Source organism: Centroberyx affinis, unplaced genomic scaffold (assembly GCF_046629955.1).
Source record: "Centroberyx affinis isolate AG114_WGS23_722 - 3 ecotype Tasmania unplaced genomic scaffold, CSIRO-AGI_Caff_v1 ptg002652l_1, whole genome shotgun sequence".
Classification (NCBI taxonomy): Eukaryota; Metazoa; Chordata; class Actinopteri; order Beryciformes; family Berycidae; genus Centroberyx; species Centroberyx affinis.
In genome coordinates this window covers 16,871-44,078 of record NW_027280844.1, presented here as the reverse complement: position 1 = coordinate 44,078, position 27,208 = coordinate 16,871, and the positions used below count along the sequence as shown (strand labels likewise).

Sequence of the window (27,208 nt, the reverse complement as noted above, 5' to 3'; positions counted from 1 at the left end):
TTTAGAGAATGCAATTAGCTAGCTGTCTTTTCAGCCATTACAAATATTGTTTCTGTCCTCACATTAATGTAGATCCTCATTTGGCCCTTTGTTGATGCACACTTTCTCCCAAGGCGTCATACATAAAGCATTGCCACAAACAGTCGGGCTTAGGTGGCTATATCAATATTTCATGCTGACGTGCAAATGTTTTGGTCGGATGTGATACGCCGGCTCCTTGCTGTGGAAATGTCCCCACAGCGGTGGCATGTTTGTGCCTCGCTCTACCTTCTGCTGGATTGGTGTAGTTCACCTGCGTGGCCATTAGAGAGGGCTGTCTGCCTCACGGCCTCCATACCCCCTCAGAGGGAAAGTGGATCTGGCCTGATCCAGAAATAAATCCACCACCTACTTCCATTGGTCTGGAGCGTCGAGGTAAGAAAGTAACAGGACGGCTACATCGGAGCAGAAGCTGGGGAAGGCATCTGGTGGCTATTTGTGATTATTTGTTCAGACGTTGTAGTGCAGGTCAGAGTGGTTGTATCATATTGTGTTATAGATGAGACTGCCATCTGTCTTGTCAGAGTACCCATGTTGAGAGCATGTCAGGTCAACTGGTGAAATACTGCATAACCATTCCCTGCATAACCCTCATTGCGTTCACAACAAGACATAGATGAGGTGGAGAGGGGCTAGGGGTTGTTTTTGTCCAGGGCCAGGTGGTCGGTGGGAGAGGTGGCAGTGTCTTGTTTGCAGCTGTCTCGTGACGGAGAGAGATGAAAGCTACTGTCGACACCTTTGTCCCAACACACATTAAAGGTCCCTTTGAAGGGCACACACTCTATGACCGCCTCCTGGTTTCTAGGGCCAAGAATGGAGTGAACACAGCTGGAGAGGGGACACACTGATAAAACCATATCTCTCTGTCTGTCTGTCTGTCTCTCGCTCTCTCTCTCTCTCTCTCCCTCCCATCATCAGTTCATTATCATCTCATTATCAGTCCCTCAGTTCAAATCATCAGATCATTCAAAGCTTGGAAAATCCCCATGTCAGCTGATATGAAATCCAATCAAAGGAGTTATCACCCATATTAAAAAAACAAACAAACAAACAAACAAAAATTCACTCTGTTTAGTGCTTGTTTCTGTATGATTTAGTTAAATCTACTGGCTCTTCTCTTCTCCTAGGCTCAACTTTTTCCACGATGTCCCTGATTTCCGGGTGCTTGCCTGTGGAGGTGATGGCACTGTGGGCTGGATCCTAGACTGTATAGGTATACTATATCTTCTGGACTCATTCTGTGACTGGCATACCACATTATACTGACAGTTTCTGTTATGATAAGGGGGCTAACTTCAATATTAACCATTGATGATCTCAATTACTCCCTTTCAATTAGTCTGAGTGAGTTCAAACCCCAAACACAGTCATTGCAAGCACCTTGTCCAGCTACCATAGTGACCAAAGACAATATAATTGTGATCTGTCTGTCCTTGTCTGCAGACAAGGCTAACTTTGCCAGGCACCCCCCAGTGGCAATCCTCCCTCTGGGCACAGGGAACGACCTGGCACGCTGCCTACGCTGGGGAGGAGGTGAGACGCCCACTGGATTATCTGTGTGTGTGTGGGGGGGGGGATGTGTGTGTGCGTTGTGTGTTCTTGTACTTATATCCTTGTGAGGACATTTGGCCCTCAAAGTAAGTAAAGTAAAAGTTTATTTGTATAGCACCTTTCTAAACTGGTTATAAAATGCTTCACAATGGGATACTAGAACAATAAGGACACATCAAACATAACACATAAAACATGGATAGTTAAACATTAAAATAGTAAAACATGGAGCATATAATAACATATAATACAGGGTAAAACTGAGTCCTAAGCCATTGCTTAAGAAGTTTATTCAGATTATCTCATATCAATAGGAAGGGTTCTGCTCCAAAGTTTAGGGGCAGTAGGAGCAAAGGCACGATCACCATTTAGCTTTAGCCTGGTGCGTGGAAAGACCAAGAGCTCTTGGCTTGAGGACCTAAAGGACGTAACAGTATTGTTTGTACAATAATTCTGAGGTATACCCAAGTACTTGACCATGCAATGTGCGTAACAAAAATAACTTTAATTGATTCTAAAAGTCACTGGTAGCCAGTGAAAAAAGGCCAACACCAAAGTTATGTGAGACCTACAATTGGTATTAGGTAATACACGAGCAGCAGTGTTTTGGACCAGTTGGAGTCGAGCTACCTAAGCTTGTCTGAGGCAAGTAAACAAAGCATTGCAGCAGTACAGGTGAGACACAAAAGCATACATAATTTTCTCTCTGTCAAGATTTTGGCAATGTTTCTCAGTTTTTGAGCTAGCTTTTTTTGTATGTTGCTCAAAATTAGTAACCCTTAACAGGATAGTTTGTTTTTTGGGGGGGAATTTACCTATTTTTCCTACTTACCCAAAGGCAGACAAACGCAAAGAATGGGAACGGTTAGCTTAGCTCAACTGCTGGAAGTTTACAGGATCAAGTAGCTCTCAAAAATAGTTAACAGTTAAATCGGCCAATCTCACAAAAGCTTGATGTATTCCTTTAACGGTGAAGGTTAGGCATGTAGTGGTGAGGGTTACGGTTAAGACTTAGTGAATTAATTCAGTCAAGGGAAGGTCCTCACAAGCATAGCAGAATACATAATACAGGCATGTGTGTGTTTTGGAGGGATGGGGTGGGGGTGTACAGTCTGTCGAAAACTGTTAATATGCAAAGCAGTTGTTGTACTATAAATCCCTTGCCAGCCATTGGCTTGTTATAATACTTTAGGCCAGTAATTGGAATGGCTGATTATGACTGCTTGATTGTTGTTGCTTTGAGGGCCAACGCAGCACTTACCCAGAGTTATGAATGATGTTTTGTCAGTAGCCAATAAGCTGCCAGATCCTGGGGGCTTTGGGCTTTTGTTGAATATCACGTTTCCCAGAAATAAACAGTGAAGTAGCAGCTGGATTCTCTGAAGCCATTTAGCTTGATGAACATTTAGATAGGGATACTGTGGGAGAGGGTGATCTGTTTGTGGAAGTGAGCAGCCTGCAGTTATTGTTCCTCAGTTTCTAGACCGTACACAACGCAAAGCGGCAATTTTGTGTGGGCCGATGACTGTGACAGAAGCTTCCATTGATATTTGTTTTTGTCATCTGAGGCTTCTAGACTGTCTGAGGGCTCTCAGGTGTGTAATGCATGTGTGTATGACGCACAGAGAAAATGTGTGTGTGTGTGTGCGTGTGTGTGTGCAGGTTCAGGATGAAATGTGATGAGAGATACAGGGGAAAAAGGGAACAATTGTCGTCATCATGTCTAAAGAGGAGCGCAGTGTCTTCCAGTGTGTCAGAAAAATGTGCATGCGCAAACACACACACATCACACACCTCACACACACACACACACACACACACACATTGCACTCCCAGTGTGATAGCACTCATTAATGCCTCACGCCCTCATGGCACTCTTGTAACATACTCCCACCCCTGATCACTGATAAGGGGCCTGGTTGCTGAGGCAGCCTGTCACCTGCTGGGCCAACCCAGATCTCTGTCAGGCTCCCTGGGGTGCTGCTAGGCATGGGGAGCGCTCTCAGAACAGGGGGTCTCCATCAGATGGCAGCCTAATCACTGACATTGTGTTTCAACCCATATACTCTACCATTACACTGCTGAAATATAGGGGTTATGGATATGGGTGAGCGCCAGTTCTCTTTGGAAATGTATATTCAGGTGCAGAACCAATGATTAAAATCTCAATCAATTGTTGGTCACATTTAGCTCACAATAGAGTTGATAAAAACCCTCTAATTTTTGTCTACTCACTACTGAGCCAATTTGTTACTAACAAATTGTTAGCCTTATAGTATTCTAATAGAATATTATAGGATATTATATTTTGCTATTTTACATGCTGACTGTATAATAATACAGAATTGATTAGATCTAGATTAGCCCATTGAGTAGATATGAATGTTATGTGTCTGTGCATGTGTGCCAGGTTTCTGTTTTTGTGCATTTGCTTGTGTTTGTATAAACGCCATCTTTCTCTCTGGCCGTCCGCGGCAGGCTACGAGGGCGGCAGCCTGCTGAAGTTCCTGCGGGACATCGAGCACAGCACAGAGGTGCTGCTGGACCGCTGGAACATCGACATCATCCCCGACGACAAGGAGGAGAAGGGAGACCCCGTCCCCTACAGCATCGTCAACAACTACTTCTCCATCGGAGTGGTAAGCAGGCCGCTGGCGAAGCCACGCTCAGTCACACACTCGCCTCACAGAGAATGACTCTGCATTTGGCTGACAGCTTTAAATTCCATAATAAATTTTCCCAGTGTGGGTTGGCCATGGTGGGCGCTATTTTAAAAAAACAAAAAACAAAACAAAAAAAGTATGGTAGGTGGTGGGCCACTCAGAAATATATACTCAGAAAATCCACACTCAACAGTTACCCATATTGCTGCTTATCTGTAAAGATCAAGATCAACAAACATCCGCCTCTTGTGGCATGTACAGTACAGTAAACTTTCTCCTCCAAATACAGGGCGCTACAAGGTACTGTTGTCCTATTGCCAGCAAAATTGTCACTTCCTACACATTTAAACAACACATACACGCTACTTCTCCTCCATGTCCCCAATTTGTCAGTTTGAGAGCAAATAGTTGTCACAATATCAGCATGCTGTCAGGATTACCTGATCCAGTTAGACATAAGCGATTTGCAGATTCATCAGTGATTTTTTTAAATTTTCATCCCTCTTGGGTAGGTTAATGTCTGTTTCCCCTGTTAATTTGAGGAAAGAAGAACGCTGCCAGGTTCCAGTTGCTTAGCAACCCTTTATCTTGCCGTGTCCTGCTGGTGAAACTAGTATAAAGGCTCAGAGACGTAATAGCTACAAGGCCTCTGTGAAGCCATTCCAGTGTCGGTCTCTGCTGATCAAGCTCCAGTGAAGTCAAATTGTGGATGCTTTCACTACAAGTGATGTCAACGATTAAGTGTGGCTGCTTTAGATTTGTTTTTGACTAAGCTTTAGTGAATACGCCAGCCATGGAGGGTTTTCCAATGTTACCAGACTTCACCCCTCCTGTTTTGTGGGATGGGCATCCTACACACTACATAAAACCAACAGGATCAACAGCATCCTGGGCTACAGTATAATCATAACCCTGGACAACACCATGAATTCAAAGTATAATTTATACTATGAGGAGGGAAAGAGGAGTGGGAAGGAGGAGGGAAGAGGAGGGAAAGTGAGATGCAGCAAAAACCTTTCTTAACATGAATAGGTCGCCCATCAACTAAATGAGCAACAGAAACTAAGAGAGACAAATCCAGACAATAAGATGCTGCTTGTGTGCTAGATCAGCATCCAGCTGCTCTCCTGTAAGGGGCAGCGATTAGCTTGGCGAGTAAAGGACCATCCACAAGTCACAAGACCAAATCAGATAAGGGATACAAAAGTTAGAGTACTACACGTAGTGGATAACTAAAAAAGCATAGCATAGGCATTAATTAATTACTCATTTATTACAAATTTGATCATATACATACTATTGATATGTAGCTATAAAGCTGTAATGATGATGATTATAGTGCTAATGCACAAACTTTGATTATCGGTTTTTACATATACTGTAATACTGTACTTGGTATTAACAAATCCATTTTTGCTTCGTCTGTTCCAACCATAGAAATAACCTGTACAGTTTTCATCTTCATTTTTATGTTTCACTGTGGCTTGCTATAAATAGTGGGGTAGTTCACCAAGCCTGTGAAATATTGCCTCTGTTCCAAGTACACAGCACCCTGCATTTTCCTTTCCACAGCACAGGTGGGTAAGAGCAGACCTTCACTCTAAATGTACCAGGACAGCAAATAAACAGTCATGCCTACTTAACACGCAGTTAGAAGCACGCTGTCTAATGTCACAAAAGAAACTGGATCGGTAACCTTGGTGTTTTGTCAAGTTTTGAGCTGAATCATCTCCATAACAGCTAAAGTCAGAGCCAACTGCAATGCTTTTTCTGAAACATCCTGGAGTCATTACTCCTAAAAATAAACACGGCAATCAAACTCGTACCCATTACCTTTATGACCATAAATAAACAGCAGTGACATAAGTGTGAAGAAGACATATGTCCCTGAGCAAAACGCAGGTAGAAGTATGAGGGCGATTTTGGCAGGGAGAGGACACACCACAGTGATGTTATACAACTGCACCCCCACTGATCTCTGCTACAACAAGCCCCTGTTACTGTATATAGGATGCATGTGTGTGTGTGTGTGTGTGTGTGCTTGTTTGCACACATAAGACATGTAGGAATAACATTGTCTAGAGGAAGACAGTGATATACTGCGTGTACCCACATGCACACATGTCATGTACATTTTGATTGTCTTGGCTGAATAGCAGTTGTTTGTTTTTATCGTAGAATTACAGGAATTAAATAAACCTCTGACCTTCTGCAAACAATGACTCCTTCTTCTCGTATCAGAGAAGGGAGGCTAGGCGGTGGCAGCAGGGGACAATGTCCTCTCTGTGGCCTGGGTGGTAGTGCCAGTGTGTCAGATAGAGGGAGACAATGGTATCCGATAGGCTGTGTTGGTTCAGTGATGCTGACATACTGATCCGATCAAAACCCAACATTAGATCTGAGTAGTCTTCAATTAATGGATATTGAAACATTTTGTCTCTTTCATTTCTCGCTCTGTTTTGAAGGCACTGCCATCTCCAAATTCTGCATCAACTTTTCACCATCAGATATATACTGTAGTAGAGTCTGTATACGTGTTTTGCCCATAGATACAGGGCAGTTAATTTAAAGTGTAGGGCGTCTGTGTGCTACTGCGACTGTTTCCCTATGCTCTGACAATGCTCCAATGCGGCATGGCCATTACACCAAGCGACAGATCGCTGTGCCTCCAGGAGCCATGGTGACAGATGGCTGAGTATCTGGGCGCAAACGACACCTGAGCAAACCAATGCCTGACTCACACCGATGATGTAACCATTAGCAGCCCTCAAATCTGGTTCAATAACCATATTGGGTTAGCATTTCCTGCCATCCCATAACAGACCTTGCTACTTGGGGTTCGGTTGCCATGGTGTTTGGAGGCTGGCAAGGCCAAATTAGAAAGCTTCCACAGTCATCTGTCCTTTATCTTACTGACTTAACTGTGGATGACATGGTGTGGAGCATGTGGCAGGCTGAGCCAAGGCACTCAGAGCTGCAAATCAAAATGTGTATTAAGTGATTCTACTCTTCATTCTGCACTTAGATTTTGTTTTTCTGTTCGGACATTGTAAGTTGTGCAGCCTAATACTCTCACATTTTTATATTCAAATAACAAATGTCAGAAAACGTAACCTTGAGAAGTTGTTTATATCAAAAATTATGTAACACTTTTATTTGTCTAAAGGTGCCTTGACAAGTGGGCTCAGTGTAAGGACGGCAGCATGTTTTTCAACAGCTACATCAGCCTGTAAGCACACTGATTAAGTTGGGGATAGAAGGATATGTGTGAGGCTTCTGCTTCCCATTTCAGCCCCACTGTGTCCATATTGACGCACTTTATGGCTCCATTCATTACCACAGAGCCATCTCCTGCCTTCACTTTAAGTATGCAGCCATAAGAGTTGATTCTGTACCAAATATTAAAATAATTTAAGTGTTTGAAATGAAAGAGTAATGATGATAGCCTTAAAAAAATGAAAGTTCCCTCTTCAGTCATTATGAATTACAGTTGAACCCGGTCCCGGCATGTATGCATGCAGGCAGACATCAGTTCCTAAAGTGCCTTCTCTTGACCCTCAGCCTGGAAAGAATCTCGTGAGAGGAATTTGAGAGAAGGAAATCACACCATGTCAGCAGCCATTAAAGATGCCACCTCATGTTGCAGTGAGGAAGTCGATCCCGCTACAGCGTGTGCCTGTGTGCGTGCGCCTGGGTGGATGGGTGTAGATGCGTATATGTGTGTGCGTGTACGTGCGTCTGTGTGTGTGTGTGTGTGTGTGTGTGTGTGTGTGTGTGTGTGTGTGTGTGTGTGTGCCCAGAGGAAGCTGATCCCCCCCCAGAGTGTGAGAGAGGGATGAAACTTAAGGACTTGTCCCTTGATCAAAATGGTGTCTCCGTCCAGCCGTGTGGCACTGCCTATGGGAGGAATACAAGCCAGGGCATTGCTGTTGCACAACGCTCGCTATATATCATTCAGCATCAGCGCCTGGTGCTGTAGCTGCCTGGTGTCTTAGAAATCTGTGCTGACGTTGAGACCAGAGATACTTTCCTCATCGCTAAAATGTAAATGTAGGTTGAGGGTTAAAGCGATCTATTTTATGGCTTGGTTAAAGCCAAAACAGTGTAAAGGTGTAATTACAGTATCTCCCTGACAACAGTGCTGCAGTATGTAACTCTCAGAGGGAGGGTAACTGTACTGGGACAAAGGCCCTATTCCATTTAACACTTACCTGGCCTGTATAAGCAGCAACGGTGTATTAGTGCTTGCTCAGACAACAGTCAAGGCCACAAGGAAAGAGAAGGTGTGCAAATAAAAAACTGTGTGTGTGTGTGCGTGTGTGTGTGTAAAGGAGTAGTGCTGGCACAGACTGAAGGTCAGGGGAAGTATCAGTGACAGGAAGTCAGCGCCTGCCAGGTTCGGACCAGGTTACCACGGTAATGAATGACCGTGCTGAGTGACACCTGGCTGGTCTTAAAGACAGGAGGAAAACAGTGCTGAAGAACATACTCAAACACACACACACACACACGGACACATGGACACACACACACACCTGGTCTTAAAGATAGGATCCTTCATCTCACCCTGTCCGTCCCTTACATAAGTGAGCTCACAGGCATTCATGTTTCAAAAAACCCACTTGCTCGTTCTCTCACTCTCATATACACACTCACACTCACTCAAATGGGATGCAGTCCCTTGTGAGTCATATTAGCACCTGTTACCTACTACTTTGACATGGACACAGATGGAAGAACCATGCAATAACAGTTCGCTGTCATGGCCCCCGAGTGCTTACACAAACTCAAAGCATTATCATTATTTGTAGTAATAACAGTAGAAGTAGTAGCCGGAGTAGTGGTAGCAGTAGGAATAGGAGTATTGGAAGTATTAGAATTAAGAAATTGGTCTGTATTTGTTAAAACAGTAACTGTGCAATGTGATCAGGGACAGCATATGTTCTGGATGCCCTTTTTTCATGCACGTTCATCTGAGTGTCCCAGAGTGACAATATCAGAGAGGATGGGAGGTTTGGGGACAATCAGATACAGAATATGACATTTCTCTTTGACATTAAGCTAACCAAGCCCTTCCCCAGAGGCCAGTGAAACAGAATAGGGCTGAAATGACTAGCTATTTCTCTGCCGGGTGGTGCTGTGGGTCCTACCGAGGTGACATTTTCCAGCCAGCATTTTTGTTGTTGTTGTTGTTGTTGTATTTGGTTGTTTGTCTCTCTCTTGCTCCCCCCTCCTTTCCCCATCACCCTCCGCTAGCACCTCCTCTTTCCCCCCTCACACCATGCGCAGTACTTCAAACAGCAAGATCAAAACAACCTTCATCGCGCAGGCAACTACGGGCGATGGCAAATGTCACATATTGTCGCTGCCAGATTTTTCAGGCCAGGGGGACGGAGTGGGACCGGTCAGTGATTGCTTGCTGCAGGGGAGTGAGAGAGCAGATTTGGTGACATGAACGGCGCATCATGTTTTGGAAGGCTTTGTGGCCGCTTCGTGTCATTACTCATGTCTGGCCCTGACCCACATACTGTACTGGACACGCTGTCCGCTGTGTAACAAATATCAGTAAAAACACAACTCTTTTGCTCACACGTGACACAAGCTCTTCAGGCAAATTGTAAACAACTTGCCCTCTCCGCTTTGTCCCATGTTTTCTATGTATCCTTGCTGTGAGCAGTGAAACCGTACGCTTTTTAGCTTTAGCTCTGTGAGCAAAGTCAGTGTCATGTGTCACGGCTTCAGTACACATTGACCAGTAGATTGCCCTGATGACTCCCCTCTCCCCAGGTTCCAGTATCAGATTCCCAGCTGGGCCAAGCAGGCAGATGCAGCGCTATTTTTAAGATCTGATATTTGCTGATGCTGTGGGGTGGAGGCACACTCCTGTAGGGTCTGGTTGAGGAGGATTGATGCAGCAGGCGGTTAGCGCCAGTGGATGGTTTTGAGGGTGACGAGCGAGGATGCGTGTAATTGTACCTGTCTGCCTGTCTTGACTCAACCTTCCGCTCTCCACGTTACTGACTGCTGAAACACCTGCACAGGCAGGCAGGGTGCCAGGCTGCCCACAGGTGCTTTTGCCTGTTAAAGCTGCACTAGGCAGGATTCTTATGTAAATATACACCCATCTTATCAGCCTAAATCACAAAGTTTGCCCCAAATTAAATTCTGGTGTCGGTTATGTACACTTCTCCACCCACAGGAAGCGAGAAATCAAAACTTAAGAGCGAAATACAAACTGTTTCCTAAACAGCAGTGAGCAAGCACTCCATCCAGAGAAAGCTGGACTTACCAAACATTAGATCTGTTGTATCTCTTTTGTATCCTTTGCAATAAAGCATCACAGACCGGCCAGATTGGTAAACATGAGTGTGCTGTGTGTAGTTTACTCACATCAAGTTATATGACTTCTTGCTATTGAAGTTCACATTTTTTCAAACAGTTACATCTTGCTGCCATTTGGAGCTGCCAACATGCAAAGTTGCCCAGTGCCGCTTTAAGACTCCACTTTTTTCTTCCCTTCAATATAAGATGTAAAAAATATGTATCATGCATAACAGCTCTGAGCATTAGCTGAGTGTATGTATCTCCAGCTGTACCCCCAGTGGTAGCATGAATAATAGCATACAATATAAAGGTATATGTGTAGTCTTTTTTGAATAAGCTACAGGACAGGATGTTGCACTTTGTGTCATTCTGTCTAACAGTGTCAACTGTGGTTAGAACAATTTCATTTATACCCATGGGTAAAGCTTATGTATGGAGTATGGAAAAAAAGGTCATGCAGCCCTGGGGCAGAGACCTCATGTCAGGAAATGAATCGGTTGCTCTGAAGCTGCCAGTCAGCATTGGTACTAAATCATGTACCCAAGCCTCGTGTCTAACTATAGCCAACGATTTATAACAATAACAGCTTGAATTTGTCGTTATTCTCTATCACCCCAGCCCCTCTCTTATTCATGTTTTGAAAAAAGAAAAGCTCTAATTTCACTTTCAAAATTGCAGATGCAAAATCACCATCTCCCTCTCCTTTTTTTAAGTGTTTTTGCAAATGGAGAGGAAAATGGAAAAATTATACCATTAGAGAGCATGAACCACTGATATTCTCCGTGATTCACTTAGTGCACGAGATCATAGCTGCTTCCATATAAAATTAGTCATATGAAAACAGAACAGCTACAACGGAAACAGAGGAAAACAGTGAAAATGTACTGTGCAGGCCACCATTCATCAAAGTAAATTACTAGATTGAGGCCCAATTTCTTTAACTGCATGAAGTACTTATGTGGGCTTCAAGGCTAATCTATCCCCCAACCTTTTGTGTTTCTGCTACTGCATGTGATGACTTCATATTTGGTCACTGTCATCTCCTATTGACTTGACAATGTCTTCATGCATTCACAGTGTCTTCATGCATTAGCTGGTGGAAGCAAGTACAGTCGTCTGCTGTGTTGAGTCTCTATTAACCATTTCAACCGCAACCCCTCCTCCTTAACTCTGCCCCCATATTCCCGGAAAATCTTCCTCCCTTCTGATAAAATCACTGATTCACCCAGCAGAGTGACACTTCCCATCCACCATGCCACATGTAGGAATTACATCTAAGTTATCTATATATGTATATATTATACTATATATTACAACTTCTGACAAACAGTAGATGTTATCTGTCAGCCTGTGCATCTTGAACATACTTTGAACTTCATATGTACGATGGCGGAGTGTCTGTGAAAGACAGATCACACCCTCAGGCTGGAGCAGTGCAGAAGAGGCTCTGGTCAAGCTCAGCCTGGGGTCAATTTAAGGCTGGTCTGTTTGACTGATCACATCCACTCAAAGCTCAAGTGTCCAGTCCACCACCATATGTACTGTGATGAAGCTGGGGCTGACAAAAGACGGAGCGTCATCAAAATTAGAATCTTGTTTTTTAATTTGTTAAAAAAAACGATGGTGCAATTCAGTGATATGATAGCAATTTCAACATTTAAAGGGTGAAACCTCCTGAATCAAACGTAAAACACACTTTTACAGGCTCCTGTGAAGAGTGAAAGAAGATGGGAGGAATATATAGTGTAATGCCCGCATGGTTTAAGGTGCGGTTCTGACAGCATGGTCCCCTGTCGGTGCTGAAGTGTGTCTATAAGTAAGGTCATCCTGAGGCCCCTCTGTGTGACTGATCAGGGTTACATCCATCTCTGCCCCAGAGGTCAGGGGTTAAACACAGGGGAGGGGAGGGCAGGGTGCTGCCTGAACCCTCCTTGGATCACCTTGTGACCTTTCATTCAATGATGCTTTGCGTTATTATTCAAGGAAGTATTCCACTCAGCGTTTTTACATTGTCATCCAATTTTAGATTTAGATTAATTCAGCATTACAAACATGAAATTTAATTCCCAAATAAATGTGAATTTAGGTCTGTTTTTTAAAAGATGATGAAGATTTAGAATGGAAGGGGATGAGGATCAACCTAAAGATGGTTGTTCCAAAAGTCAGGGACAATCGAACTTTGCTCGAGGGCGACCGTATCTTTTTACGCTGGCACCACACTGCTTTGTTTGACCTATTGACCTTAGATCTAGGGCACGGTGTTCTTGTGTGAGCCTGCGGCAAGCCATGATGATGTGGGGAGCTCAGTGATGTCCTCCAGGTAATATTTGCTCTATGTTCTCTCCTACAGGACGCCTCCATTGCCCACCGCTTTCACCTGATGCGAGAAAAGCACCCTGAGAAGTTCAATAGCAGGTGAGAAAATGAGATATTTTGGAAGGAGCTACAGGGAGTGAAGCACACTGGCTTTGGGCAAACGGTGAGGTGGATGAAGAGAGGGAGTTAGTGTTTCACATGACGTTTTGTCAGTGCATGTCTATTACTGCTTTTCTATAAGCTGATAAGTTCCCTGGTCACTATTTTACATCATTAGCTAAGCAGCAACCCCACAAGCAGCTAGTGACCTCTCACTCTGAGCTGGAAAGCCAATAGCATTCTGGGCCACAGTGGTCAGCAATCAATAATGGGACAAAACCTGCCTGCATAGTGGAATCAATAGATTGGCGTTGCCTAGTTTGTGTTAACAGTGAACTGAGTTGTGACGTTAAAGAGTCTGTGTGCAGCCAAAGTCCATTCTTCTTAGATACTGGGCTGTATTTGTGGTTTCTATAGACATTGTGGTCTGCACAATGTCTGCTTCACCTATTATTTGTGTCATTATAAAGAACTTTGAGCTGCATTTCTTGTATGAAAAGTGCTATACAAATAAAGTTTATTATTATTAAAGTTTATTATTCATGACCTTGGTCCACTGCTGTGATTAGTCATTTCTGACATTCAGTAATTGGCTTTGGGGGTCTCAACTCACCGCTATTAGTTGTCTGAGAGTTTGTTGTTGTTTGCTTTGGTTTGGTACAAGTTTTCAATTCAATTACACAAGGTCAAATGAGGAGTTTATTCTGTAGGACTCCTGCAGTGCAGGAGAGCTGAATGAAACAATTTTCTTCTTGGGGACAGACGGTATGACTAAATGGATGTTCACGTCATTGTAGCACAATAGAAGGTATCTTCAAATGGCAGGGCATGAGGACTGAAGTGAATAGCCTTCTAATAAAATGTTAAATAAAGCTGGAAGTTGGCCCTATCTGACGTCTGGAGAGGGAGAAATACAGATGAAGAGGAAACTGAGAGAAGAAATATCTATATGAATTAATTCTTTACCGTTGTGTCATCAGCTGCACATGTTCAGAAACCTAAACCTGATCTTGTCACGCAGACGAGGTGAGACGTGTCCTTAACGTGACGGCACATTGACTCCTACTGTATGGAAATTATCATTTTGAGGACAAATATTTGAAGTGTTCTCACAAAAGAGTGGTGGGTCCCTCCCTTCCCAGTGGTGTTTTTATGGTGCATCGTTACAACCCCTTTGATGTCTCCTTGCTTTCATTTCCAGCAGCCTTTGCCAGGGCCACACTTCTCCTCTCTGAGGACTCATTCAGATGCACAGTAGAGAACACACAGCAGCTGTATACATAGCCTATTTAGATAGCCCCGAGCTGAACGACTGCTGATGAGTATATGGTGCTGGTTGGCCCACTTGCGTGTGTGTGTGTGTGTGTGTGTGTAGAGAGAGAGCATGGGTATGCTTGTGTATGTGATGTTATTCTTAAGCATTTTAAAGCTAACCTATATACAAAGAGTTGTCTAGTGTTGCCAGTGAGCCTGCATGCTCACTTGCATCATGCACTAAATAGCTCTTCAAAGCCGCTGTGTGTGTGTGTGTGTGTGTGTGTGTGTGTATGTGTGTGTGTGAGTGAGTGTGAGTGTGTGTGTGTTTTTAAGTATGCATATGAGCACACATCCCTGTGGGCATGGGCCTGAATGTTTGAAAGCTGAGTGTACAAGTAAAATAAAGTGTAAAGTAGGCCAAAACTGAAGCTTTACCTTGGCGACAATGTAGTGCTGTGTACTTTTACTTTGTTGTATCACTCAGTAAAGTATAAAAGCTTGTTTGTGAAGGCCAGTGACTCACTTTGGAACCGAGTCTCTGTGCGGCTTTGTACGTTCAGCCGGTGTTTCATGTTGTTTATGTGACAACAACAACATGCATGCTGTTGCTTTTCACCACAGCTAATTAGTCATATAGAAAGTAGTAAAGGAGGAGGGGGGTGGGAGACAGAGAGAGACACGCAGAAAGAGGGAGAGAGATGGCTTGTTTACCCTTTGAAATTCAATAATTAATGCCTAAGTTTCCATTCCCAGTCCCAGATCTGTTTCCAGCATCACAGGGAGAGAAGAAGAGAGAGTGATAAAGGATGAAAGAAAGATACCTCTGTTCTCTGGGGGCTTTCTCTTTGATCCATTAGACCAAGAGCCAGAGTAAAAAGGTGTAGAGAGAGATACATGCATGAGCAGGACACACTCGGCTTGCCATAAGCTTGAAAGCAGTATCCTATAAAACTCTTTCTTTTTGAAAATATCTATAAGAATGTATATTTACTGTTACTATAACCATATTCATCCACACACTCATCCATCCCACAAACTTTGAATCAGTGTGGTTTCATTTGGAACCTTCTTTCCAGCATTGTTATATGGAATGACTTGCTGTACTTCACTATTGTTCCTCTTTCACAGTATCAAACCATTTCTATTCTACTGACTGACAGCTCCGTTGCTGCGTGAGTCTGACTTGTGGCTCAGATCCAACTCTTAAAACACCGTAGCTCCTGGTGAGGGTGTTTAACAAAATATGAACAGTCTAATCTATACTATTTACAGTACCACAACACAGGAGGTTATTGGTTCTTCCTTGCCTTCTCTATCTTCTTCAGCGTTTTCACAGAGCAATAGGCAGTTGATGGACATTTGTAACTGTTTTATTGTTGTCTGACTGATGTTTTGGCAGTGTAAATGTCTGTTTTTTTTCATGCCAATTTGAATTGAAAGGATTTAGCGTAGAGACAGAGCAGTCTTTCCCTATGGGTGAGTAGATGTCACTGGGTGATGAATCACCTTTGACCTGGGGAGGGCTTGAGAGTGCGAGAGGCCCATAGCCACATGTAGCACTTGGCTCAGTGTTTTATTGTCTTCGCTGCCACTCACATTCCCACGTTCTCTGTCTCTGTCTCTCTCTCTGAAACACATACACACATATACACCATCCCCCACTCATCTACCCACACATACACGCTGACAAAATGCCCCCCTCCCCTCCCCCTCCAGGCCTATTGAGACAGAGGGTGTGGAAGGGGATGTGTGAGTCCTGACACCTCAGTCTATGGAGCTCCATCAGTATGTAATAGCCACAGTAGCCAGACCTCAAGGAGCCCAAAGCCCAGGTGCTAATGACCTCTCAGACTGGCCACAATGCTCTGTGTGTGTGTGTGTGTGTGTGTGTGTGTGTGTGTGTGTGTGTGTGTGTGTAGGTTTGTGTGTGTGTCAGAGCCCCAGTGGGGGTAGGTAGGGAGAGGAAGTTTTGGATTAGGAAGTGTTGAATGGCTCATGTGTGGAGAGGAGGAAAAAAAAGGATCTCTGGATACTTTTGTTGGTTTGATAACAATAACAATAGTGGGTCTTGGTTGAGGATAATGCAAAACCCAGGGTTTCCTTTTAATTTAATTTGTTTTACACAAAATTTATGCTTGTCTTGGAAATTATTAAAACGTTTTCTTGACGTCAGGATCACCAGATTACATTGACTATTTCCTAAATTCATTGTGGTATCAGCTATGACTAGTTCTGATCACTACCCAAGGTATAGACCTCATTTTACATTTGTGTATTTTATCGTATTTCGTATATCATCATATATCAAGTCTTAGAGCACTGTAATAAATGAGGATCAAGTCTTTGAACACTTTTATAAATGAGGACCGCGGACTGGCAGAGGTCTCTTGACTCTTGTAGGAAAACTGAGTTGCTTGTTTTTGTCCATCAGACCATGATGAATGTGATACCCAAAGGGTGACCTGGTGCTCAGTGATCTCTGATTGGTGCTCAGTGATCTCTGATGAGCATTTCTGCTCCTACAGGCCTGATTAATATTGGCTCAGCGCTCACCACTTGACACTATGTGAGTTTATAATACATTCACACTTCCAGGCAGCCCAGTGAGGAGGGCGAGGGGGGGGGGGCTTGGGGTGCTGGAGTTGTGACACCTCATGTGTGAGACCAGACACCCTATGGTCAATCCAGGCTTTTATGTCATGGAGGCAGAGAAAGGAAGGAGATGGGATTGTCTTTCATTGCAATTATTTTCCCCAAATTATACTTCAGCCAAGCTTCATCTCTGCCCATTTGACTGTGTGAAGCAATGTTTCCAACAGAATCGATATAGATAAGGCACATCGAAGAGCGGCTTTTCTCCCAAGCAACTGCCATTGTTACCTCCGCTAAGGATGTTTACGTTTTCACCCGTTAGTTATTTGGCTTGTCTCTCTGTCAGCAGGATGTCTCAAAAATATATGAACAGATTTCCATGAAATTTGGTGGACAGATAGGCATTGGGCCAACGAACAGTTGATTTGATTTTGGTGACCCAGATCTGGGATTTCCGCCATTTGAAGACCATCGTTAGATAGGCAGTAGATGAATGACGTCTTTGGGTATAACAGCAGGTTGGAGAGTTGTTCAGCGTTGGCGTTGGTTTGTGCTCTCCGACTGCCTTTTAGTTGTTATTATCATGATTCATCAACAAAAGAAAGAAAAAGACAGCTAGCTTTGTGCTGTGACCTGCTTGTGTGCTTCACACTGCTGTCAATAGGCATTATCCTGCAGCCATTCAGCTGCAGCGTCGCTTTATCTTCACATTGATTTATCCAGTTTAATCAATCTAAACTGGTGTGTATGTGTGATGAGCTTTATTTACCACAAACTCAGTCCCATTTGTACCAAGATCATATAAGCAAAAATGATTATCAAGCTATTATGTAACCGCCTGTGTATAGTATTAAAATTACTCTCAGACAGAGAAAAGGAGAGAAGCCGTTGTTAACCTGTTGCACTTCTCCTGCTATCCTAAAGGGAAAATCTATACACACACTCCTTTCTGTTTGCCTGAGCCTGACAGACAGGCACATACAAGCATACAAGCAAGCATGTGAGAGACACACACACTCACACACATACATACACGCTGACACTGTAGGGTCATAGGTTATATAACCGTGGGGTATAGGACCCTCAGGAAAGGATTTACCTCCACAAGGAATGTGTCAACATGACCTGAATAGTTATTAATGAGATTCTTCCACTCATGATATTCTGCTCTTCACCCACTGCTTTCGTTATAGACGGAAATGAGATGACCCATGACCTTATTCCCAAGCTTTATTACCCACTTGTTCTAAAGTTGTAGTAGTGGCAGTAGTAAGAACAACAGTAATTATAGTAGAATAAGACAAATATGGACAATCAGAATAATGAGAATTGCAGTTAAGTAGTGTTGTGATCCATAGTGCTTTTAAATCAGACATTCAAAAATGTAACAATACATGATATTGTCACACATTTTAAAAAAAGATATTTCCCTATCCTAATTTTGTGTGTGTGTGTGTGTGTGTGTGTGTACGTTTTGTTAACTTTATCACTCTTACTTCATAAGCCACTTTATCAAGCCCAAGGAGCAGCAGGTCATGAGATCACTGGACCTGGTCACCTGATTGGATTAACAGAGATAGTAGATCAGATCCCGAGCACTGGATTACTCCTCCTGCCCTCTCTCTCTCTCCCTCCTCACTCCCTCTCTCTCTCTCCACATGTACACTTCCAAGCCAAACCAATTGCCAAGCCATTACCTCATCATATGGGCACCGCTCCCTTCAGCTCCCATCTTCTTAAAGTGGTAATCTGTGAGATCCTTCTTTTTTTTTCTTTTTTTTTTGTGATGATCTCTTCCTAGCAATCACTTGTCAAATCAAACTGTGACGTCTTTTTCCTTGGATTTTCTGTTTCTTTGTTTCTTTGTCTGCTCAGCCATGGTGGCTGTCACTGCTCATGCTAACTACCCAGTTCTTCTTCTGTTTATTCCAAAACAATGAAAACGGAAAATGCATCACTTTTTTCCCCACCAGACACCGGGTGTTTAGATCAGCAAATGTGAAAGCTTTCATGTACTGGATATAGGATGAATCATTGTCGGCGATAGGGAGTAGCAAAACAGACATTTATTTATATGAAAGTGTCACAGATTGTTCCTTTAATTCCCCCTCCTTTACTACTTTCCCCTATCATTGGCAGGTTTTACAACTGTTTATAGAGATGATCACTGCAATTGCTTGACCTCCTCTACTTAGTGCGAAGACGTATGGCTATGGCTTTTCTTAGACACTAGGCTTATTGGACCAGCATAGTCTTAGTGTACTGTCCACCCCGCTGAAGGCCAGCCAATCAGTCAAACAACTACTCAACTAATCAGCCATGCAAAAGTTTGGATAACAACATATATTTCAGTGAAACCTAAACCGTGTCTAATAGAAGTCGGGTTAAATGTCGACTATCACTGTATCAGTTTGATAGTGACTTAGTGGCAAAGCGAGCCAACGTCTTTCTGTTAATCAGTGCCTTTTTCAAAGTCAGGATCAGTTGGATAAAGGTTAATGCTACTGATCGGCCAGAGTTGAGGTGAGCACCTACTGATCTGGTCATAGGTACAGACGGGGGTGAGAGATGAGGAGGAGGATTAGGGAGAGAGGAAGAGGGGAGGGGTGGAGGAGAAGGGGGTTGGGGGGGGTCACAAGGTCACTGCTCACACAGGGGATTAACGGAGATGCTTATCTTTAGAGAGGGGTGGGAGGGGCGTGGGGGGCGAGGTGGGGATAGGGTGTATCAGCCAGAGAGGTTTGTAGCCCCCAGGCCCTGCTGAAGCGCCTGAACCGTGTTTTCATAATAACCTGTTTTGTAGGCTTTTCACCCCCTCTGCCTTCCCCTGCTCACTATACTGCCACCCTCCTTATGAAATGTGATTCCACCAACATTGCCTGTCTTTGTGTTCCCTTTCAAAAGTTACCTCTTGAAAAGAGATTTTTATCTTGCCAACTAACTGTATCGATACAGTTTGAATAGAATTAATAAATACTTTGCTTTGGTGGGGGATCAGTTGTGGTAATACAAGTTTGTTGACTTCTTGAGGACACTGTAAGCACAGTGTGAGCCAGTGTTTGAACCCGTTCCCCTCTCCTCACCAGCCAGAGCCCCAGGGCGCAGCAGGCACAGCCTTGCATGCTGAACTGGGGACTCTCAAAGCAGAAGAAAAAAAAAAGTTTTCCTCATCAGAATACAAAATGGTCCCTTCTTAGACCGCTGAAGTTCCTTTTTGTTCTGTAGATTTTCTGCAGCATTTCACTTGTTTTGGTGCGAAAACATGGGAATAATGAAGAAAGGCTTGTGGAAGGAGCCTGTCTCACCGTTGCGCTCTGTCCACAGGAGAGGGAAAAAAAACATGAGTTAATTGCATTTTTTACAGGGCGTCTCAAGTGGAAGCAAGTTAATGAGGTTAGGCAGCTTGCCTCATTGAGAATCGCAACTGCGCCTAATTGTGATCTCAAATATGCTCATAATCCCTTAATTTGACAGAGCAGAGGTTTCTGGGGAGGTATTAAGGTGAAAGAGAGAGCAAGAGAACAAGAGCGGGAGTAAGAAAGAAGGTGAGGGAAAGGGACATAGAGAGAGAAGGAGTGTGGGGAGAAAAACAGGTGAAGAAACAGGCTTAAGACAGTCTGAAAGTAACTAAGATTAAACGGTTATAAATGATTTTAATAAAGCAATACATTTGTTTGAAGCGTTTGTAATGAGTTTCATCTCTAACTTGTAGAAGTTCATGTTTAGTTTTGGTCTATCTCCTGAGTTAATTTACTGCGTGTTAGAGTGAAGAGAACAACAGAAAATTATTGTGAAACCTTCCAACAAGATCTGAGGATTTCCTTGATTATTCTGCTGACATGTCCCATGTGCCCTGCTGTGTCTCAGCACCATGCCGGCACATAGGCCTGGTACTGGTGTGCCCACATGGTACAGAGCTGTTGTGTCAATAGCCATGTTGTCAGTATCAGCAGCATGTCCTCACGTACCATACCCATGAACATACTGTCATATTATGAAATGCATTTAATTTCTAGCAGGATGAGCACACATTTGTACTGATTTCAGGCTTATTTGACACTTTTACCACATAAAATCACAGTCATTTTGTAAATAGGTTTGATCTAATTTTGGGGAGAGCAGTAACTTTGAATCTTATGGTCAGGAGGTGTAATCTCTGATGGAAAGAGATGTGTTGTGTTTGAATGACCTGCTATGAATCCCCACTGCGTGCTTTTGGCAGTGGTGAACCGTAGTGTCAGCATCAAGACAATATGTGTCTGTGCTAGCCAAGGGAACACTAACACTAACTGAAGATTACAAGGTACAGAGATCAGCCAACAATGGAGGACTGCTGAATATTAATGGCTCAGCGTCCTCCCTCCTATGTCAGATTTTGTACTCAGATTCCTCATAGTGTATCCAGTTACCTCCGGGGTATGGAAGCGTATCGCATGCATAATTCAAATGGAAATGTAATATGTAAAATGTAAAATGGCCATGTAATCCTACATTTGAATTTAAATTTGCCACTTGTATGTGCAGTTTTTGGCTCAAAATTCAAATTCAAATTCAATAATGTCATTTGCATTTGATATTTCCTATACCAGTATTGACATTTCATTTAAACAGAGAATTGCACGCTTTAATTGTAGCTTTATTCAAATGATGATGCAAATTGGAAAATTAAAATGTATTTCCCAAACTGGTTGATATGACTGATATGTCATTTACCTTATATGGTTTTGCACTCTGTAATAGGGCATTTTACATTTCATTATCAAAGACAATATAATGTTGTAAAGGTGCCAAAATGTAAATAGTTATCCAAATGTAAAAAGCGAAACAGCGCCCCCCTGTCTTTGACAGAACCGGAAATGATATTGTGGCCAGCTTCACGGAACTCCCCGCCTTCTCTCCTTTCCCACATTGTGAACTACTTCTGATTGCGCAACGTAAGACCCGCCTTAGTGGGATCACTGACAGGTGGACACCTGTGACAATTTTAATGCAGTCCTCTCGAAATGCATTTTCAATTGCATTTTGCCAGGGAATCAGCACAGTGGCGAGTGTATTAAATGGCAAAGACAGGAGGTGCTGTCACAGTGTCTGTCTAGAAACCCTGGGTACACGTCCCATCAATCTTTCATCAGTGAGGTGATTGAACTTGAGGTTTACAGATTGATCAAGCAGAGATTTCACTTTGACTGTAAGCTGTGTTATTCAACCATTGTTCAATCACAAAAGTGCAGCAAATGAAAACAGGAAAACACAAAAGCCCATCCATCAGGTCACTTCTGACAAATCCGTCCGTGGGGCAGAAATGAACCTTCGCTCAGTCAGACTGGTGGGTTGTTTTGAATACTGTGAATCACAGAATAACATTAACCATGATCTTACAGTCTCTGCCAGCAATGTTCCCTCCCACCCTCCGTCCCCCCCAAAGGCAATGTTGACATGCCAACTCCGGCATATGTGCACGGAGGCACAAATTTTGTGTTTATTGTTATGATGGAAAAGCAGACAGCAGCAGAACGCCTATTTGGCGGGTAGTGATGTCAAAGTTTTACGGTTCATTACCCAGCAAGCACTGCTGTCCCTCCGAGCGCCTCCTCTATAAGGCTTTGGGGTGCGTCAATAGAGTTTTGACCTCTTCAGTCACGTGGCCGCTAACTGTCCTGAGTTGTCAGCTTCAGAAAGTGAGATGACTTTAGGCGCTGGACAGCTTCAATATGTGCCCAGTCCACCGCGAACAAACCATGCCGTAGGCTCACAACACGGTGGACATGTGCAAGCTAAGTGCACAATTAGAACTGTGAATATTAACTGTTAAGTAACATGTTAAGTCCTCGTGTCATTGTCTTTCCTCTGTTTCCCTCTTGCTGTACAGAATGAAGAACAAGCTGTGGTACTTTGAGTTTGGCACCACTGAGACCATATCTGCCACCTGCAAGAAACTGAACGAATGCATAGAAGTGGAGGTGAGTCACTTTCCAGACATCATTGTCATTGAAATGGAATAGATAAGTGGGGACAAGAAGTGATTGGTTGGATAAGTGACAGAAATTAGTAAAAAATATCATCTGGGAATATATAGTACTGGAAAATATGAAAGTGTCTTGTGTACGCTACCTGTCAACAAGTTTGCTTCTCTTTCTCTACAATGACAAGCACTTGTCATTATTTTAGCTTCCTCTCAAAGGCGTTAACGAAAATTACAATAAAGTAGATCTCTCAAATGAATGAGGCGGGCTATTCTTAGCACTCAGTCAAATCAGTGCTCCATAAAGCCACTGATTGCCTCATTCTGTCAGTCAGTGCTGCTTACTCTGTCACCTGGTGCTAAGAGCACAGCAAGGCTCAAGGAAAACACACCAGACACCTTTTCAGAAACTGAAGCTAAATGCAAAGTGCATGAGTGCAAACAAGGCCATGCTGCTCAGAGCATGCTCAACTAAGCAAATGCATTTGAATTACATGTTTGGCCAGTTCAGAAGGACACACACACAAACACAGAAAGAGAGAGAGATGGTGTTTGCCCGCCCCTAGGCACAACAGCCTTGTGATGTTCATAGGACTATTGTGTTGTAAGTGAAACTACGCCACCTGGAGAAAGTATAGGACACAGGGAGTCAGTGAGACTGGGAGATAACTGTGCGTGTACAAACCGCGGTTAATAAACCATGTTGCTGTTCAATAAGTCGTTGTTCGTTTGGTGTATAACTACACAGCAGAAACATTACATTGGCGACAAGGTGTAAAAGGACACGCGAAGAGTCAATGCGGACACTGCTGTTTTCCCGAAGAAAAAAGAGGGGAGAAAGACAGACAAGTGGACGAGTGAGGCTAAGCTAAGCTAGCTAAGCTAACAAAGAAAAACATGAATGTGGTCGGCACACTGCAGCAAGCATGGCAGGAAACACCGCTGCTCTCCCACCTTTCGACACTGAAACTGACCCTGGCTCTGTCGGACCTCGCTGGAGCAAATGGTTTGAAAATTACACTGCAATGAACATTACCGGAGATGCTAGGCTAAAAGCACTATTGTTGCATGTAGCAGGAGAACGAGTGCATGATATTTACGACACATTAGCAGCAGAAGATGACAAATATGCAGACACAAAGCAGAAGTTATCTGGATACTCCTCTCCCAAGAAAAACGTCCAGTATCAAGTGTACATCTTCAGAAGAGCCATGCAGGAACCATGAGAAAATTTGGACAGTTATCACACTAGGCTAAAGATGTTAGCTAAGAACTGTGAGTTTGCAAATGTTGAGGCAGAGATTAAAACACAAATCATACAAAGCTGTGCATCATCCAGGCTGCGTAGGAAAGCGCTGAGGGAGCCTGAAGTAAGCCTAGATGAGCTTCTTGACTATGGAAGAACACTTGAACTGTCTGAAATGCAAGTGACTGGCATAGAAAGAGGCACAACAGCTACAATCAACATGTTGGATCAAAAGACTGTGGAGGAGCATCCAAGCAACAGCAGATGGTCAGAAAAACGACATTCCGACAACCGCTGCAGGAACTGTGGAGGTAAATATCCTCATGATGGTGAATGTCCTGCTAGAGGCAAACAATGTAGGGCCTGTGGTAAACTAAACCATTTTGCAAGACAATGCCGTTCAAAATCCAAAGACATTAACACAAAACGACCACAGAACAAAGGCTAAACAGAAAGTCCATCACATAACGAATACTGCACTAGGTGAGGACACAGAGCACAACTCTTCCAGCAGTGATGATGCCTATGTTTTTGTAGTTGATGCTGACAAGATCTCAGAGCTGCCACAGACCCACGTCAGACTGAATGGCAGTAGTATGCTAGTTTTGATTGATTCAGGAGCCTCAGCAAACTGTGTCAGTGAAGTAAGTTTTGAGCAACTGATGCCACATCCACAACTCAGCCCCACCAAAACCAAGATCTACCCTTTCCACTCCAAAGTTTCTTTGCCTGTCAGTGGTGCTTTCAAGTGCAGTGTGGAGAAAGGACAGAAAAAGACAATGTGCACGTTCTTTGTGCTTAAAGGATTCAATGTTCTCAGCTACAAAACATCCAAAGCACTGAGACTGATTAAAGACCCTATAGACAACTTTTTTGCTTTAACTTATCATTATGAAGTAAATGTTGATTGCACAGTGTAATGGCTATAGAATAATGACACCATCAGCGTTTAGATTGGTTCCCTATAAGCCTCGCTTTCACTATGCAATTCTGTCTGCCACCGGGTACGATCTCCTGGGAGAATGAAGGCTCGACTTACGGCACAAAGGAAGTGCGTCAACCAAAAGAGGTCCGGTACAATCCCCAGCAAAAAAATAAATAAAAAAATGGTAGCTATCCCCAGTAGCGGAAATGGCGGATGGTGGAACAACCGCAGTGACAGTGGAAACACTACAATCTATAGCACTGAGATCGGGGTTTCTAGTTGGGATTGTTTCTTGCTTTGGACAGTAGTAGTTTGGACAGTAGCAGGCTGCTGGTGGTAGCGTTAGCCATGTTGCTAACATTTCTGGCTGCTAGCAGTAGCGTTAGCCATGTTGCTAACGCTACCGCTAGGATTGAGAGATGGGGACTGAGGCTTCAGCCCTACAACTTCAAGGTGGAATACAGGAAGGGAGCCGACAACCCAGCTGACTACATGTCTCGTCACCCCATCCCGTCTCAGACAGGTGACAGCACACGTGCAGAAAAAGTAGCAGAGGAGTATGTGAACTTCATCGCGAGTCATGCAACACCTAAAGCCATGACACTCACTGAGATCAAGGCAGAGACACTTATAGACCCAATCCTTCAAGAGGTCAGTGCTCACGTCAGACATAACACATGGCACAAAACTGACAAGTCTCGATATGCTGACATATTAAAGCAGTTCAGACTCGCATGTCAGGCCAACACACCAGTTACACATGCTGAGCCACTAAACATGTCAGTTCTGCCAGAAGCTCCCTGGCATAGTGTTGGTGCAGACTTCTATGGACCACTTCCAACTGGAGAGTACTTGCTTGTCATCATGGATGATTACCGTATTTCCTCTAATATTGGCCCGGGCCTTTATTTACCTCAACTGCAGAGGCTACCAGGCCTTTATTGGAAGCAGGCTTATATTAGAGACAGGCCTTTATTTGTAATTCCCTCTGTTTGATAAGTATATTTGCTCATATTTTAGTACGAAGCCTCCTTGTTTTCTGATCTGCTTCTGTTTGGGTTCGTTAGGTAGCCGTTTTTTTGTTACTGCAATGCATTATGATAATTACGGTAATAGACGGCGGCATGCTCCAGAGACTTCCGCCAGGAGTTTACCGGTATCCACCGTTGTTTTTAGCTGCGACCAGCAGCACTATAGCTCGCTCTGTCGGTCGGTCGGTTGGTTGGTTGGTCCACAAAAATTTCCCCGTACGTGGTCGCAGCTATGGCGAATTCACGCTTGTTTCCTTTGTTTTTTTCCCCGGCCTGTATTTTGGGCCGGCCTTTATTTGTTCGTGTTGACCACGGCCCCGGCCATTATCGGAAACCCGGCTTTTAATTGACTACTGGCCGCTATTAGAAAAAATACGGTATACACGCTACCCAGTTGTCGAGAGTGTAAAGTCAACCTCAGCTAACACAGTCATTCCAGTCATGGACAAAGTCTTCTCCATGTTTGGGATCTCCAGAGTTGTGAAAACTGATAATGGTCCCCCATTCAACAGCGACCAGTTCTCTCAATTTGCAGACTATCTTGGATTCCATCACCGCCGGATCACACCACTTTGGCCTCAAGCTAATGCTACATAAGCTCACCTGCCGAACTGTTGTTCCAACGCAAGATGTACACAAATATTCATTCATTCACTCACACTGCAAATAACAGTTCAGACTCTGAAGTGAAAGCGAGGGACAGTAAGGCTAAGGTCAAGATTAAATCTCATGCAGACTCTCATCGTCATGCTACACCACACACTCTCACTCCAGGTGACACTGTGCTTCATCGCCAGCCCAAGCATAACAAGCTCACCACACCATATAACAGGAGGCCATACACTGTGACCAAAGTCAAAGGCTCCATGGTTACAGCGGCCAGAAATGGACACTTCATCGTCAGGTATACTTCTTCATTCTTCAAGAAGATAGCTCCAGAGCTATTGGACATCCCACCAGATCCTGATGATGATTCTGGTTACAGTGATGCCTCTACGGTTACAACAACGCCAAGGTACCCCTCAAGGCACAACAGACGTCCTCCCGCCTACCTACAGGACTATAGCTCATGGACTGTTAAACACATGGACAATCTCTTAGCCACATACAGTACATGTGTTGAGAGACATGGACACTAACTTGAACTGTTGTGAACTCAAAAGGGACTGATTTAGTCAAGTTTGAGAAGATAAGTGATTTTCC

The 27,208-nt window shown here is 43.7% G+C and overlaps 1 protein-coding gene across 1 annotated transcript in view; it reads left to right on the top strand.

Moving 5' to 3' along the window:
* LOC139657294 (diacylglycerol kinase beta-like) overlaps nt 1-27,208 on the top strand; it is an 85,438-nt gene that overhangs the window by 44,055 nt on the left and 14,175 nt on the right. Inside the window, exons 19-23 of the mRNA XM_071535076.1 lie at nt 1,167-1,252; nt 1,483-1,572; nt 4,069-4,229; nt 12,928-12,992; nt 22,711-22,801. Coding sequence (XP_071391177.1) covers nt 1,167-1,252; nt 1,483-1,572; nt 4,069-4,229; nt 12,928-12,992; nt 22,711-22,801 — 493 coding nt within the window. The remainder of the gene's footprint in view (nt 1-1,166; nt 1,253-1,482; nt 1,573-4,068; nt 4,230-12,927; nt 12,993-22,710; nt 22,802-27,208) is intronic.